Here is a 17,409-nt window from a genome sequence, read left to right on the forward strand (position 1 = left end):
AAACCTGATTTTTTATCTACAAAATATGAGTGAGAAAAGAAAAAGATATTGTTCTGTATAAGATCACTTGGGCTTTGAGATACAAACATGGCCTCTCCAATGGATGCATGCATAGCATAGGAAACTCCAGTGGCTTTGGAGTGGTTATTCCTCAACATAATTAGAGGAAAAAATATTTGCAGAGAGACATAAGAAAATTTAAAACAAAAAATCCAATATTAGCATGTTGTTAAAGCTGTTTATGTTACACTGACAATTTGAAGGAAACCTTGGTCGTTGGCCTTGAATGTATAGGTCTCCAAGGGTATACACATGTGTTGCACTATGGCAACCAGTCCTTCCTTCTTTGTATGCTTGAAGCCTTGTAGCCACCCCTTCCAATGATACAGCATATTCCCCAGTTGTTGACGCACTCGATGTGGTCCCTTAGAGCTTGGCTGCATGTAGACCCAAGCCCCAACCCTAAATCTTGTTAGAGACCAAACTCCATTCTCATCTCTTGTGTTATGCAAAACAAACTCTTCCACCTTCTCCCTAGGTCTTCTCACATTATTGGAAGAGGCCATGGTGGTAAGAAAAGAGAAGAAGGGAAAAGAAAAGCTTGTTTTACAACAGAAGAGTGGAGAGGAGAGAGTGCAGCAATGGAAAGCTTAAAAGAGGGTTAGAGTTTGAGAATAGGCTTCCTGAACCTAGAGTAGACTAAAGAGGGATAGAGTTTCTGTACCAATGGAGAGGGAGGGAGCTTGAGAGAGAGAGAGAGAGAGAGAGAGAGAGAGGGAGATTGAGCGGGAGGCAGCTTGAGAAGGAGGGAGAGCTTGAGAGGGATGGAGTTTCTGCAGCAATGGAGAGCTTAGAAGAGGAAGAAAGAGGATGAGCTTTTCAAACCTAGAGTATGTTGGAGGGAAGTTTGTTGAGAGGGAAAACACACTTTTGGGAAAAAATTAAAATTAAAATTTTTTAGGGTTTTTAATCTGCGCGATTCTAGGTGGGGGGACCTCTAAGTTTGGGCCCAAGAGGTAGGGGGACAAGAGTAGTAATTAGGCCCCATTAGCAAACCAAAGCTTAGGCCCCCTAGGGTCAAAGAAGTTAAAACGTGTACCCAACCCTCTTCCTATTGGTCCATTCCAAATCAAAAGTTAATCCAAGAGGCCCTCTTTGGGTCCAAAAAATTCCTAATGTCTAACTTTGTTTTTATCTACATTAACCCTCTATCTTCTTCAATATGAAATAAATCTAACAAAATAACTTAGCTTAGGAGATCTCACCCTCATACATCAAAATACGGAAAGGGACGCAGACCCACCACTGGTCATGGGGATATTAAGCAGTGATATCATTCTTACTAACCCAGCTGACATATTCTTTTTTAAGTAACACCCCATAGTGCTCAACCTTCGTAGTTGGTGTTGGGTGTTACAACAGTCTATCTTTCAGGATGACAGTGTCGACAAACTCGATCTGTTCTTGCCAAATGACATGCCATCCACACCAGCCAACTACAAGGTTGTTGCTAGGAGCTATACCAGTGGATTATTAGCCATGGGTGGGTTGAATTTTATGACACACATCAATATCTAAATCTTTCTGAATCAACCTTGTATCATCCCCTGGGTATCATAAAACTCTATAAAAAGATACATAAACATCTTGAGGCCATGCTTACTAATGTTAATTATCATTTTGATCATGAACATATTGCATATCCCACTATAGCGCCAGAAGAAATCACTGACCTTCATGACTTTATGAAGACTATGAAACCCCTCAAAACCCACCTAGTTCAGGGAAAGGTCAGGAGGATACCCCAAGATCCTTAACATCTGTAACTTACCCCGTGGTTAATTCTCTTTTGAGTAAACTCCTAAATCCCTTTCCTAGTGTCTCTCCTACTGACGAAACTGAGGCAGATTGTATATTCTCACGTTTCTCTTTAACCCCTGTTGAATTCCCCACTAACCCTCTCGACCCTGAGGAGTTGCCACCAGTAACTACTCTATCACCACCATGGTAGCTCGATGAGGTACGTAATCTACCTCCTCGTTGTGATGATTTACAAGATTTTACTAATGAAAATATCATTAAATCTTTATCAGCCTGCAGAATACGAGGGCCTCATCCGAGCAAGAAATCCCCTCCTAAATCCCAAATTGATGTTCAAAGTGGTGATGCAGATTACAAACTTTTAGCCAACAAGAAGAATCTTGCCATACGCCTACTCGACCATGGAATCCAGGAGGAAACCATATGTGCCATATCCTCTACGAGCCCCAATGCCTGACTTCACAGAGCTACTACCAATGGGAGGCGAAGGTACATTGTGGGAAAATGTGGCACGGCACACCAAATTGGAAAACCCACACTTGGCCAACCTACTGGAAATCCAAATCATAACATTTATGATAAGTTATTGTTTTCACAGGTGGCACAAGTAGCATCCAATACATACACGGGGTGGATACACAGTAATAGTTATAGATGATACCAACCCCCTCCTTATAGACTTTGGCATACAACTTGATTTGAGAAAGGAGTATATCACAATGCCAGAGTACAACCTTCAGTACCAGTGTTCCCTACCAAAACAAAGAGTAGATCCTCTATATATGCCAATCCAAATGAGGCTCACTCCTTTACAGTTCCATGAGGCAAAGCAACGGGATTCCCACGTTTGCTATAGCTTCCCTTAATTATTGCCATCAACATTTCAAGATATTACCAATCAAATAAATCAGATGATGATGTGGATAAGAGCATGGTGTAGAATACCAAATCCTGACATAGTGGCTACGTCAGATTTTTGAAGTTGATCATAGTTCTTATCGATCAACCAAAGGAAAGGTATGATGGATATGAGGCAGAAAAGTTATGCTTCAACATGAACAGAGGCCTGAATGAGCATGGAATGATGCTTTATTATCATCACCTCATGGGTCTACTAGGTTACATGCATGTCACATTCGAAGACATGGTAGACACCAAGCTCTGGACATCACACTTAGCATTCCTAAGAACCCTAAAAAAGCTTCAATCATGCTGTAACTTCTATTGACATGAGTCTGGTGACCAGGTCTTTTAACAAAGGTAAGGGTTCTGAGGACAGAACCTACATCAGGTAGGGGGGATGTTAATCCCATTTTGGATTAACAAAGATGCTCCTCCATTTGAGGACATTAATAAGTGTAATGTAACGGCACTATAAAGGTTGTATATTATGAGATAATGGCTAGCCAAGGCTTTAGTTAGTAAGTTTTAGGCACCCAAGTATGAATAAGAGCCAATTGTATAAAAGGCATTTTCTCATAATAGAAACACACAATCCCCCTTTGTGCTATGAGAGCTCTTGCTTTGTTTTGTGGGTGAGAGAGAGAGCGAGAGTGTGTACTCTAGTGCATGTTCCTCTTCTATGCATGTGTGTGGGAGAGTGGAGGAAGATTGCCTTGCATTGTGGTGTGAGCGACTTCGTGTTGATAGCATGGAGGTGGAGATTAAAGGAGTGGAGCTTCCAAAATCAAGCTTGGAGAACCTCATAGGATGTGAGCTCAAAGCATTGGTAAGTACCCAACAATAGTTGTTGTCTATTGCTTCTTCTGACTATGAATGTGTGGAGTTCCCTCTTGGGTGGTGTGGTAGCCCATAACATTGGGGGTCAACACGACGAGACATTTGGGCTATAGGTTAACATGAGCTATATAACAGTGCCTAAGCACTAACAAAAGAGTGGGTCAAGTGAGTAGCAAAATTCACTGAAATGATTATTAATTAAATAGTACAGATAGAAATGTAAGAGACCGAGAGATACAGGTTTTCAATGTATATTTTAGACTACTATACATGCTCATGTACGAGGTGGCTATAGAGCAACCACATCAGTGTCAACCGCCTCACTAGACAAGCTTGATATCTCAACACTCCCCCTTGAGCTCAACTCCATCTCATGTACACCAAGTGAAGCCCTGAATCTGTGGAGCTTCTCTGTACCCAATGCTTTGGTGAAGATGTCAGCTACCTGATCCTGTGTGGTGACATAAACAAGGTCAAGGTCTCCTGCCAAGACCTTCTCTCTGACAAAATGGTAGTGGACCTCTATATGCTTCGTGCGAGCATGAAAAACTGGGTTCCTTGCCAACTGTATACTGCTAATGTTGTCACAGAAAATGACAACTTGTCAATCCACTGATAGACCCAAATCTTCAAGTAGCTTTCTCAACCAAGCTACCTCACATGCTGCCATAGCAGCTCCTCTGTTACTCGGCCTCTGTACTCGTCGATAGAGAAACCGTAGGCTACTTCTTGCTGCTCCAAGTCACAGCAGCAGCACTCCCCAAAGAAAATACGAAGCCACTAGTAGATCTTCTATCTGAGATACTACCAGCCCAATCAGCATCTATGTACCCATGTACACATATCTCTGTCCTATGTACATAAAACAGTCCACCACAATGCAAAGTAGACCTCACATACCTCAGTATGCGTCTCACTGCATCCAAATGTAGTTTTCGTGGAACCTGCATAAACTAACTCACCAACCCAATAACATAGCTCAAATCTGGCGTCGTGATCATCATGTCGATCAAGCTTCCAACTATGCGCCTATACATAGTAGGATCCTCCAAAATCTCTCCTGAATCTGCACTCAACTTGCCATTCTGATCCAATGGCACTGAGATAGGCTTCAAATAGCCTTCCTTTGGTGCGAGGCTCCTGGAAGTGAGCCTGATGACACTGCCGCTCCATCAATGCAAGGGAAACATAACCTCAGGGTGAGCCTATCCTGTGATGCATGTCTCATGGAGAAACGGCTCCCATTACTAGAGTGAAGGTAATACCCAAGTATACATATGATTCTGTCACCTCCACCTGGCTGCCTCTATATGTGATCATTGTATCTTTCATAACCTGTCTAGAATTGTGAAAGATCATAACCTTGATTTTCCCAAGGTTCACTGAAAGGCCTCTATATGTTCAAAAATGTCCATGTGGCACTGCAGTCCCTCCTACGAGTCAAATATGAGAATGATGTCATATAGAGTAATAAAGCTATCAAAACCCCTTAAAGTGATGCACCACTCCCCCCTTCTCTTTCTATGAAGTTCGTGACCTCATCTATGTACAAGCCAAAGAGTGTCAAGGAGAGTGGGCATCCCTGCTTCACCCCCATAGTGCTATGTATCTCATCTGGACAGACCACCTAGGCATCTGGCTCATCCCCTCACCCTCTCATATAAAGCAATGATCCCCCAAATCATATATGAAGGCACCAATCTTTGTAGGAGCCGGTCTCGTGGCATTGTGTCAAATGCTTTGTGAAAATCCACAAAGCAACAATAGAGTCTCTGCTCTTGTGACTTGGCCTACTACAATCTCTGTAGGAGCCGGTCCCGTAGCACTGTGTCTAATACTTTTCGGAAATCCACAAAGCAACAATAGAGTCTCTACTCTTGTGACTTGGTCTACTCAATCAAGCTCGTTAAGGTGAAGATATGATCCAATGTGTAGAAGTTACTGTGGAACCCAGCCTGTTATGGAGGCATGAAGACCCTCCCTCTTAGCTAGAGAGCTAAGCGCTATCTCAAGTAATGATCCATATATCTCAAGTAATGATCCATATATCTTGGCCAATCATGAGAGTCCTATAGTTCCCAGGGTCTATCGGGTCACCTAATTTGTGAATGGGGGTAATGATATTCATGCTCCATGTGTGTGGGAAGCCCTCTACAAGTGCCCTATTGAAGAGATTTGCAAGGAAAGGAGCTATGGTGGTAGAGGCATAAGTGAAGTGCTCACCTCGTATCCCTGTATGATCTGCATATCTTCATGATGTAGCCTCTTAAGAGCTTTCTCTACCATACTCGAAGTGAAAAAAGTAAAGGTGGTGGGTCGAGGATCAGGTGGAGAGGGTAACAGGGGTTGATTTGGTACATGGTAGAGGGACTTTGTATGATCATGCCAGGTGGTCGGATAAGTGATGGGTGTGTGTGGTCGTGGCTCATGAAACCACCTCCAAGCCTCTTTCGAGTTAATGCTCAAGAATAGTTGGTACAACTCCTAGTATTGCTCAATTTTGTGTTTCCTTCTCTGCCAATGATCGGTTTAATCTTTGAGCTTCATGCTTACAGATCTCCCCTAGTTCTTTCTGACATTTGAGGCGAGCACGAGTCTCACGACACTTGTTGTCGTACACTAACCATTCTGGGGCATCATCCCTACTTTAGCTTTAGAGGGGGTATGGGTGGTATGAAGGGAGCTGGTGGCAATGACAGAGGAGTGGAGTAGATTAGTCAATTGTGATGTGTGTATCTCCATAGGTGCCGTGGGATCCATGTCAAGTAGACCATGGTAAAGGGTATCCTGATATATGTGATCATAGTCATGAGTGAAGTGGACAGTGGTGTGATGGGTGGAGGTGGGTGCTAAGGCGAGGGAGGGGGGTGACTATCATGGTGAAAGATAAGTATGTGTGATCAGCTCCGATGGGTATGAAGAAATCATGTATGAGCTGAGCTGTCTCCTGGAAGCCTAGAATGTATTCCATTGTGCTACTTCCACCTCCATGTGGAAATAATGTAAGGGAGAGAGAGAGAGAGAGAGAGAGAGAGAGAGAGAGAGAGAGAGAGAGAGAGAGAGAGAGAGAGAGAGAGAGAGAGAGAGAGAGGCAGGTGCACGTACATGTGTGCACATATATACACACCATGTACCCAAAAGTGGAAAGGCCTATAATTTCCACTCCTTGGAATTTGTATCAAGAGTCTTCTCACCAGTAAGGATGATATGAAGAGTTATGATAGAGAAAATAGTCACTTTTACAAGTATTATCAACCCAACCACTAAAGAATTCTACATACTTAAATCTTCATAAAGAATTTCATTGAACTTGTTATTTTTTGTGTTAATCAATAATTCTATAAATAGGACTCAAATAAAACGATTTTATGTTAAGATTTTTTTTGAGTTTCCAATTGTGAAACATGTCAAATGCTAATTTGATCAAACCAAATAGAAGTAAGAAGTAAAGTCAACAAAGAATACAAAAGTACTTTTCTACTATTTTATTTCTATTATGGAGCCCATGTTGTTTGATTACACTATGTATTTGTAGTGATTTCTTTTAATCAATCACTACAAATACACTATGTATTCGTAGTGATTGCCTAAGATGATGAGAATCTTGGTTTTAACAGTGGACAAGATATTTAAGTGATTGGTGAAAGATTGATATTTTAATCTAGTTGAGGCTAGATAGGAGGTTGACATTCATGTTAAACATACTAGATCCATTAAAGAGAGAGAGAGAGAGAGAGAGAGAGAGAGAGAGAGAGAGAGGTGCACGTACATGTGTGCACATATATACACAACATGTACTCAAAAGTGGAAAGGCCTATAATTTCCACTCCTTGGAATTCGTATCAAGAGTCTTCTCACCAATAAGGATATGAAGAGTTACGATAGAGAAAATAGTCACTCTGACATGTATTATCAACCCAATCACTAAAGAATTTTTTATAAGTTAATCTTCATAAAGAATTTCATTGAACTTGTTATTTTTGTGTATTTAATCAATAATACTTATGCAATATACATATAAGGACTCAAATAAAGCTATTTATATTAAGATCTTTTCAAGTTTCCAATTGTGAAACATGTTAAATGCTATCAAATAGAAGTAAGAAGTAAAGTCAACAACGAATACAAAAGTATTTTTCTACTATTTTATTGCTATTATGGAGCCCATGTTGTTTGATTACACTATGTATTTGTAGTGATTGCTTTTAATCACTACAAATACACTACGTATTATAGTGATTGCTTTTAATCAATCACACATTTTAACTACACGTGGAAACCCAATATACATTTTCAATAATACCCTTTCATCGATGTCCTAGGATAAGGACTAACTAGGGCTTCAAATTCTTTGAATCTGTATCCCTCCATCATCCCTACCAAGGTTCCATTATTTATCCTCATTTTTTAATGCAACTTATTCCATGTTATTCATGTATTTTGTCTAATATTGGATACTGTTTGTTGATTTCCTCCCAATTTCATACAAAATCTTCCATATAGAAGGCTCTTGCATGAAATCTTTAATCCACACTATAAAAAGGTGCTTTCATCCAAAATTCTCATTTTGTTTGGAATGTGTGCGTGTGTTGTGTGTTATGTTTTGTGTGCGTGCGTGTGTGTGTGTGTGTGTGTGTGTGTGTGTGTGTGTGTGTGTGTGTGAGAGAGAGAGAGAGAGAGAGAGAGAGAGAGAGAGTACTTATGCAAATCTTAATCCCCTCTTTCTACGTGATTGTGCATTCAAGTGAACATTGTGAATCTTCTTTCTAGTGAGTAGCCTTAGTTTTTTAATCTATATATGTTAATTAATTTAGGATTATCAATGTTTTATAAAAAGGTGATTAATTAGTTTATAAAAAAGTGAGTAATTAATAATTAATTTGTGGTTAATTTTTATTTGTATACATTTTAATTTATTTTAATTTATAAGTTTGCCTTTTTTAACTTGTTAACCAGGCTAATGTGTACTCTTTAACTCCTAATGTGATAGTGTAAATATTTTAAACCCACCGTGCAATTATGCATAATGCATGTTGATGCACGTAGCGAATATACCCAAAGTTGATGTAAGGCATGCTTTCAACCCAGCTAGGGACGATGGAGTGTCAACTTTTTCAGATATGTTGTTTTAGACCTTGTGTGAGAGACAACCTAAGCTTCAAGATAAAATTGAGCTTTTGATTGGAGGCTTCTTATGTAAATAGAGTTTTAGAACCTTAGGACATATTAATGCTATTGCCCAAGAATTGGATCCCCAAATTACACCAACAACCCTCTCTTAAGCTAGAATCTCTTTGATTTAGCAATAATTAATTACTTAGTGAGGACAAATAATAGCATACAATAGTGAGGACAAACACCAACAAACCATTATGCAACGGGCTATGCAAGTGACACTATGCAAGTGACACAAATAGGTACACACAAGTTGGTGTTGCTACGCAAACTGTGCAGATGCATAAAGCCCCAAGCCTAAAGTTAGTGTTTCTACCCAAACTATGCAGATGTATAAAGCCCTAGAGTTGTTGCAATGCAAAGAAGTCGTATTTTTTTTATAGTGGCATAATTAGGCTTGGGAGCCTTTGCATAAGCTAGCAATGTTGAAATTGTTGAGCATAAGATTTGTAAAGTAATAATCTTGAAAGCAGAACCAATTTGTGAGCAAAGTACTTAGATGATTTGTGTATCTCTATGAAGAAACAAGGACCAATAATCCATGAAGGTCTATGGCAAAAGTTACCATTGACTATTTGTGTATCTCTATGAAGAAGCAAGGATCAATAATCCATGAAAGGTCTACGGCAAAAGTTAACCATTCCCATCATCATATTCCACAACTTTAAAGCAATGAGTGATGATCTTGCATGGTTAAAGTGAGGATCTTGTTGCCAATTTATTCTCACAATCTTACTTATTGTTTGTTTTACTTAACCATAGGTTAAGCAAAGGTATTAACCTCATGCCAACTTTTTGATGCAATCCTAGATGCTCGTGAGTTGCACATATCATCTTATGTGTGATGTATATTTTCATCATTTTTTACTTGTTAGCAGTGTTTGCATGATGGGAGCACTGAAAACTCCTTAACCTTTTCCATTATTGTATTATTTGTATGCGTGGTTAAAGTAAAAATGTAGCATACTCCCATTCACTTTCTTATCACATACAAGTAAGAGCAAGGATATCTAGGCCTCAATTATACAGGGATCAATGATTGGGGGATTCTTTTACTAAATAAAGATTTTCATATAACAGCCTTTGGATGATCGAATTATAGTAAATCATTAAATTTGAATAATGTAACTAAGATCCCTACACACCATGTTCGAGGTATTTCCCCTCTCTTTATTGATTTGTGAGACTCAACCCCCCCTCCCCCCCTCTCTCCCATCTTCTTCTCATTCACCCTCCTTCATGTCTCTTGTGTGAGCGGAGATGGGGGCTATAGTGACCGTGACAAAGGCTCTATTTTAGACAGTGACATACTAGCACAGATTATGGGAGCTCCCACAAGATAGATACCCTTGTAGAGTCGTCAAGACAATTGTGGTAGTAGACAGAGACATGCAGTGTTGATATGCACACGTGAGCACTTGGTTTGGTATATATACATGGCATGCAAATGGGAGCACCCCCCGTTTCAATACAGCATAGAGGCCCCGTCCTTTGTTCTTAGCCACACAGAGCTGAACAAGGTCATCAGGAAAGACATCGTAAGATTGGATACTCAAAGGACCTCACGTTCACCCGTTCACCCCTCCTGGGGATGAAGATGGCCTTCTACAACGATCATCTTCTTTGCTTGATAGCAGAGAATGGTTTCATCATACACCCATGCTACATGGACACATATATGCCATTTGGTATGTAATGTGCGATTGGATAGATCCACACCTCATCCCATCAGTGGAGGGTGGAGACAACCAGATACGGGCCAGGGGCAGCTGCACCAGAGGACATGATATACCAGCTTTCTCATATAGAGGTTGAGACAAAGGCCCACTATATATGGCGATGCCCAATATACTATGAGATAAGGGGGAGGTTACCCTGTCTCTTTTGAGATGGATTTGGACCACTTTCTAGGATCATGGATTTCCCAAACTAGAGATGCGTGGGGCTCTTCCTTCTAGAGCTCTACAGACACAAGGAGTCCTTATTACATGGGGCTCTTTCTTCTGGAGCTCCGCAAACACATGGAGTCCTTATTGCGGCCCAAACTAGGTGCACCCGCCCGAGGACTAGCACAAAGATCTCTCACCGACTTCTTTTAGACTAGAGCTCCGAGAGTAGATCCACCCACTACACTTGACCTCAGGTTGATGCAGGAGCTCGGTCGAGAGGAGTGACACTAGATAGAGTCATTGAGCTATGTAGAGCCCGACACCCGTGACCCCGTGGCCCCCTACCCATGTTCGTGTCACCACAAGAGGATCAAAGCCATCATTTCCCACCACAAGAGGATTAAAGCCATCATTTCCCACCACCACAGGACTTTCTCTCGTCGGTTCAACTTTACTACATTGGGTACCATGATGCAACACCCTATGCAAGATATTTTAGGGTGATATGAGAGCTTGGCGCTCTTTGTATTGGGATCTGCTTTGGCATTTCAACTCTTGTTCCTTTCTTTTATTTTTAGTACCCATGATGATTTCCATCGACATGATGTAATCTTTTAGTCTCATCGGTCATTTTGGCCTTTGGTAGACGTCAATACAAGTCTCTCTCTCTCTCTCTCTCTCTCTCTCTCTCTCTCTCTCATGAGAATACCAATGGAAAAAGAAAACAAGGTGTGTTCCAAGCATTAACAAGAAGACTATCTATACAAAGGAGACCATTACTTCCTTTGAAGATATATTAAGTATACAAGGAAGAGAAACTAGAACAATGTTGAAGTGAGTTGATGAGAAAATAACAAATATGTGTCTCTTTTATCCAACCTTGAGATTTGCAAAAAGCAAATAGCCTTGAAAGCATAACTAATTTGTGAGCAAGGCACTTAGAAGCTTTGTGTCTCTATGAAGAAACACGGATCAATGAAAGGTCTATGGCAAAAATTTAACTTTTCCCATGCTCACTTTCCACAACTTGAAAGAAAGATCTTGTGGACATATTAAAATGATGATCTTCCATGATTAAAGCTAGGATCTTGTTGCATGTTCATTCTCAAGATCTTACTTATTGTTTGTATTTTAACAAAAACAAGGCACATATCAACTTTGATAAATGTGACATGTGATGGGACCACCATCCCTTTTTCCATACTAAAAGCTACTTACCTTAGGTTGAGTAAAGGAATTAATAGCAATTGCATTGCCAATTTTTTGATGGGACCCTAGATGCTCATGATTTGCACATATCAACATCCATAAATTTGATGCAAAGTACCATTATTTTTTCCACACTGGCAGTGTTTGCATGGGATGATGGGAGCACTAAAAATTTGATGCAAAGTACCTTTGCCATTACTGAGCTTGGAAGTTGGAAGGTTGATGGATTTCCATGAGATGGAAGACATGCAGTAGGGTTATGAGAATCTATAGGACTACACCCACGGCTGTAGTCTAGTGGTTAAAGAGGCCGAAGGATATCCCAGAGATACTAGGTTCGAGCCTCGCTAACTGCAGGTGGATCTGTACCCTTGAACCCTGAACCGGTGGAGGTGTGTGTGCGTTATACACAAGCCGGATGTAAAAATTCACAATTTTCTACAATTTCAAGCCTAATCAAACAAAAAAAGAGAGAATCTACTACAGGGTTATGCAACGTGAAGGGCCTTGAGAAAAAAAAGCACGTGAGAATGTTGATATGTTGGTCAAGCTTTCTCAGGTATCCTAAGGGGGTCCAGACTCCAAACCCACCCACAAAAAGGGTTTGACCAACAACAATTGTTGTGGGCGCATATTTTATTCGTTGTTTTTGTCTAGTGCTCCGCCGAGTTTCGCCGACGCCCTGCAGGGACCTTCTCAGCTTCCTCCTTTCCAACAAGCTCGAAGCTCCTGGCTATGTCAGAACCCTACCTTCCTTCCTTCACGCAGAATTTGCCATCGGGCTTCCTTTCGAAGCTTCTGTGTTTTACTCTCCCCGTTCACAGCTTTCCTTCTAGCTGGAACATTCCCTCTCTGAGGACCGTGGCTGTTGCGAAACCCTAACTCTGTTTCTCCTACGGCGGCAGTCTGACTGCCTTGTCAACCTTGCTTCACAATTTGTCGTCAAAGATCAGCATAAAGCTCTGTTTTGCTCAGTCTTGCTTTTCCTTTTCACGCCTTTCATCTTCTTGCATTGTCACCAGGCAGTGTTGGATGATCAGGTCATCAGCTCCTTTCATTTTGCTTTTTTCTTGAAAAGGAACCTGCACACATTGCCACCATGTTTTCAAACAACACTTCCCACGCAGCTTCTTCATCTTGCTCTCTCTGCACACACAGCCAGAGCAGCAACATGAAGCATCCTACCTGCATAACATCATCAACTAAGGACTGGATCTTGCTGCCCTCCTGGGAGCTTCCTTACGCAGGAAATCTTGATGACAACAGCCAGTCCTTCCCCTCTGTCTTCTCATCCCCTTTCACCAAGTCTTCTCTTTGCTCGTTCCTCCTTGCATTGCCAACTTCCGACCATGCCCCCATTGCCACCTCCTTTTCTTCACTCTCAACCCTCGCCTTCCTTTCAGTGTCTGCCAGCATCAAGTCCAATAATCTGTCCCATGACCTTGATGGTGAGGTCCCAGTGTCATCTGGAAGCTCACTAGCCTCCACATTGGCTACTGCCTTACGGTCCCTCTTCCACTTTGAGAAGCCTTCGATCCAGTTCGTCAGCAGGTCCAGGAACAATTTCAGGCTGCCTGGGAAGCAGTTGAGGGGTGGCGGATCAGGAAATCTGGCATCACGCCCTGATGCAACTGTGCCAAATCAGCTTTTGGCACAGAATGACAGCTTGCAGGCTTTAGGAAATGGTAATGTACATGGAAGGGGCATTGATGGAAGTTCCAAACAGATTAGGGTTGATAGACAGAGCAGTTTAGAAGATGAAGCAGAATTGAACACTTTAGAAAAAGTGCAGAAGAATGGCAGCCATCCAAGTGCAGAGAAGGTTCAAAGCATCAGCAAGTATCTATTGGCGGGTGCAATTTCGACCATTGTTGCCAGGTATGATGGAGTTTGATCGTGCTTAGTTTTCTCTTTCTTGCTTGAACCTTTTCCCATGCATTCTCTACCTGTGAGCATCAATTGAACATGTCTATACAAGCTACAACATATGAACAGATAAGGATAAGTTGGACTAGTAATTCAATAACGGTTGAGAGATACCTTAATGCAAAAAAAGGGAAAGCATAGGTATGCTAGTAATAAGGTGTAGCATGGGCCATAAAGATTTGAAAGGGGTTGCACCGCAAGGGTAGCTGTGACATACTTATGGATAGACAGGTATGGGAAGCTATCTATTCCTACCTAGTAGAATGACACAAGACCTAGCCTATGAATCGTATTGCTCATATGACTCATAGCTCTCTTGTTTTGGACTCTTGGAGTCCGTTGGCAATGTCACAACATACTGTTGTACTGGTGTGGTTCTAGAAGGAACTGATTGGGGTGGTAATACTGGAGCTGTGGACAGAAACTCGGTACACAGACCTTTGTATAAATGTATGCTCTTATGTGTGTGTGTGTCCGCAAAGTGTGTGTGTGTGTGTGTCATAGTCACAGGGAATGTGCATTTTTAGTCTTGGGAATGTTGGGGATGGCAGCATCTTTCCGTTCCCATTCCCGTCCCATGTCACTCTCTATAGTCACAGGGAATGGCCATTCTCAATCCTTTCCGTCCCCATCCCCATTTTGCGTCCCATGTGACTATGGTGTGTGTGGGAGTATATATTAATACCAAGTTCTACACCCACTATTGGGTACTGATGACGTTAGTGGGGATGTCGTAGTATCTAGTCTGTGCTATGCATGATGGAGCTGATGGTTTATTTTCTTGTGGATGACTACCATGAGGTTATAAATTGCACTTTCTTATAAGGTGAATTTGGGCATGTTCCCGGATTCATCTAGGTATATATATATATATATACCGGAGGTGGGTTTGGCATTGGTGGTGGTCTATACATACTCTCGGTATAGGGTTCTGATAAATGGGCACTGGATTATACATTGGTCGAGAAGCATTTGGTATGGGCGGTAGGGCTAGTGGTTGCTTTGGCGTCGAGAGCAAAGGTTGTGGTGCTGAGTTTATCTGGTACCAACAATAGGTTGTATCATGGTTCCCATGGCACTGGCAGTGAGCACAATTGTTAGAAATTGTGCATCTCAGTGTATATGGGCTTTCCCTATTTTATGGGATTTTATCTATTTCTTCTACTTTAGGAAGTCGTGAGCAGTCGGCCAGCTCCCTCACTTCACTATAAAAGGGGCTTTTCATATTCACTTGTCAGTCAAGCTATTCCAAGCTCAGTGCAACACTTTCTTGCTGGCTATTGCCATTGTAAAGCTTCATGCTATTATAAAAGGTGATCTTGTCTGCAAGCTCTCTCTCCTTTGCTCCCTCTTTTCTCTCTTGTTTTGTCTACGCTTCCGCCTGCGTGTGCATACTTCAACATGGTATCAATTGCTTAGGTACCTGGTTGCCTTCTACATTGCGAGTTTTATCCTTCCCCCTTGCCGTGTTTTCTGGAGTTCACACCAGTGGCTACATTTTCTAAAGTTCATAATAGTGGCTGCGTTTTCTGGAGATCAACATAGTGGCTGTGTTTTCTCATCATAGCTGCGTTTTCTTTCTCCCGGAGGCTTCTCACTTCTGCGTTTTCCTCTTCAGGCTGCCCTGCTCCTGTGCTTGGTTATCAAGCATCAATTGCAAGCTTCTGTTGGCTGCATTTTTGTGTCTACATGCATTTTGTTAGAATATGCAGCGGAGATGATAACCAAATCTGAGAACACAAGAGCAAGTACAGTGCAGAAAATAGACAGCACAAGAGAAGGAGAGAGAGAGAGAGAGGCGTGTAACTCTGCTCTATATACACAAGAACATCCCGAAATGAATAATACAATGGCATGGGGCAATGGGGCCATTTTATATGGCCCCAAGAAGGCAGTCGGCCTGCATGAGGGACAACTGATAAGAGAAAAAAAGCCCACAACCTGCACACAGCAGTCGGCCTGCATAAAAAGGTCCACGACCTGTCCAAACCAGTCGGCCAGCTCCAGAATGTGAACTCATGCAAACTGATGCAGTCGGCTAGCAACTTGGTCCTCCTGCCATCACAAGGCAGCCACCCAACCCATGGAAAAATAGGGAAAAATGGGAAAAAAATATGGAGAGGGGAAAAATGAGAAAACACCTGATAAGGGCGGGCACACCCACAATAGAGGCCGTGGTGTATATGTATAGACAAGAGATGACTTCTAACACCCCCTCTCAGCTCCTGGTTGTGAAACTAACCCCAGGGAGCTAGAGTGCCGTCGGAGCAACGCCTGAGATAGCGACTTCGTGAAGAGGTCCACCGCACTGTCCTCCGTCGAATAGAACTCTAGCAAGATGTCATCAGTAACGATCTTTTCATGAACAAAGTGCCTCTGGATGACCACTAGTGGAAACCCAATCCTGCCAAGTAACCTCTGCAACCTCACCACCTCGCAAGCAGCAGCACAAGTAGCCCGGTACTCTGCCTCTGTCGATAAGGCAAGAGATAGCTGCCTCTCACTGCTCCATAAAACTGCTCCTGAGCTGAGGGTAAAACTGTCACCTGAAGTAGATCTCCTCGTGTCTGGATCTCCTCCCCAATCTGAGTCACTCCAACCTTGGAGTCGGACTCCATCCATCAATCCCCCTCCTGTGTAAAAGAGTCCAAGATCCTTCGCATGTTGCAGAAACCACAAGATACGCAATCTTGCCTCCCAAAGTTGCAAACACGAGCTCAACAGCCTCATCAGGAAGCTCCCGTCCAATCTGGTATACATCAACCAAAACAATGAACCATTCTGCTTCCGAGTCAGAGAGACACCATACTGCTCACAAGGATCAACAACTGTTACGGTGGGATGCCAAGTCCTGGAAACTTGCTTAAGACCACTCAAGGCCTTCGGAAACCTGTAACCAACCCTCTTTGAATCCGGAACCACAAAGCCTGGAGAATGTGCAACATCCACCTCCTTCTGCAAGTAATCAACTGTCACCTGCCTGGCTTTCCAAGAGGTCCCCGTGGAAAGAACTTCCTCATCTACAGGAGTTTCTTTGTCCTGAATACTATGAGACATCAGAGCATAAGTAAGTTTCCTCTGACTGATGAACACAAGAACTACCAACATCTGTAGTACTAGAAAGTTCCTGCCAACTGTTGCCATCAACTAGCAAGCTATCCTCCATTTGGTCTCGGAAAGCTTGCACTTGCAGCGAATCCACACTTAAGTGGCCATTACCAGAGTGCCACTCATCACAAAACTGAGGAGTTGGGAGAGAGAGTGCTGAAAGTTTGTAAACTCCATTCTCCACTCCGCCTTTCGAAACTACCTGGCTTGTTGCCTTGTCCCAGAGAGCAACAAAATGCTCATCATGTCACGTGCATCCCGCACTTGGATGCCATGTAGACATTTCTGTACAGAAGGTGCAGGACCTCGGATAGTGAACTGGTCCCATGTGAGCCCAGTCCGGGACGAGTTAGCCAGGGATCCATCTCAGATGTCCGAGGTTAGGTGTGCGTTGTCCTGCACAGGAGTCTAAGGTCAGGTGTGCAGCACTGTCCTGCACATGAAACAGTGCCAGTCCGCGCTGTGAGTCTCCCTCTAGAATGATGTTAGTGGTTCTGTGTATCTGGTATGGTACCGGATGCCAGATCATTGAGTAGATAGT

General features: G+C 42.4%; 1 protein-coding gene across 1 annotated transcript in view; it reads left to right on the forward strand.

Annotated features, from left to right (window-relative positions):
* The first annotated feature begins 12,456 nt into the window (after nt 1-12,456).
* Nucleotides 12,457-17,409, forward strand: part of LOC147612496 (putative mitochondrial adenine nucleotide transporter BTL3) — a 41,240-nt gene continuing 36,287 nt past the window's right edge. Inside the window, exon 1 of the mRNA XM_086783124.1 lies at nt 12,457-13,712. Within this exon, the coding sequence (XP_086639250.1) occupies nt 12,934-13,712 (779 nt within the window). The 5' untranslated portion in view covers nt 12,457-12,933. The remainder of the gene's footprint in view (nt 13,713-17,409) is intronic.

This window comes from Cibotium barometz, chromosome 45, assembly GCF_041138505.1.
Source record: "Cibotium barometz isolate CiBa-2024 chromosome 45, ASM4113850v1, whole genome shotgun sequence".
NCBI classification, from domain to species: Eukaryota; Viridiplantae; Streptophyta; class Polypodiopsida; order Cyatheales; family Cibotiaceae; genus Cibotium; species Cibotium barometz.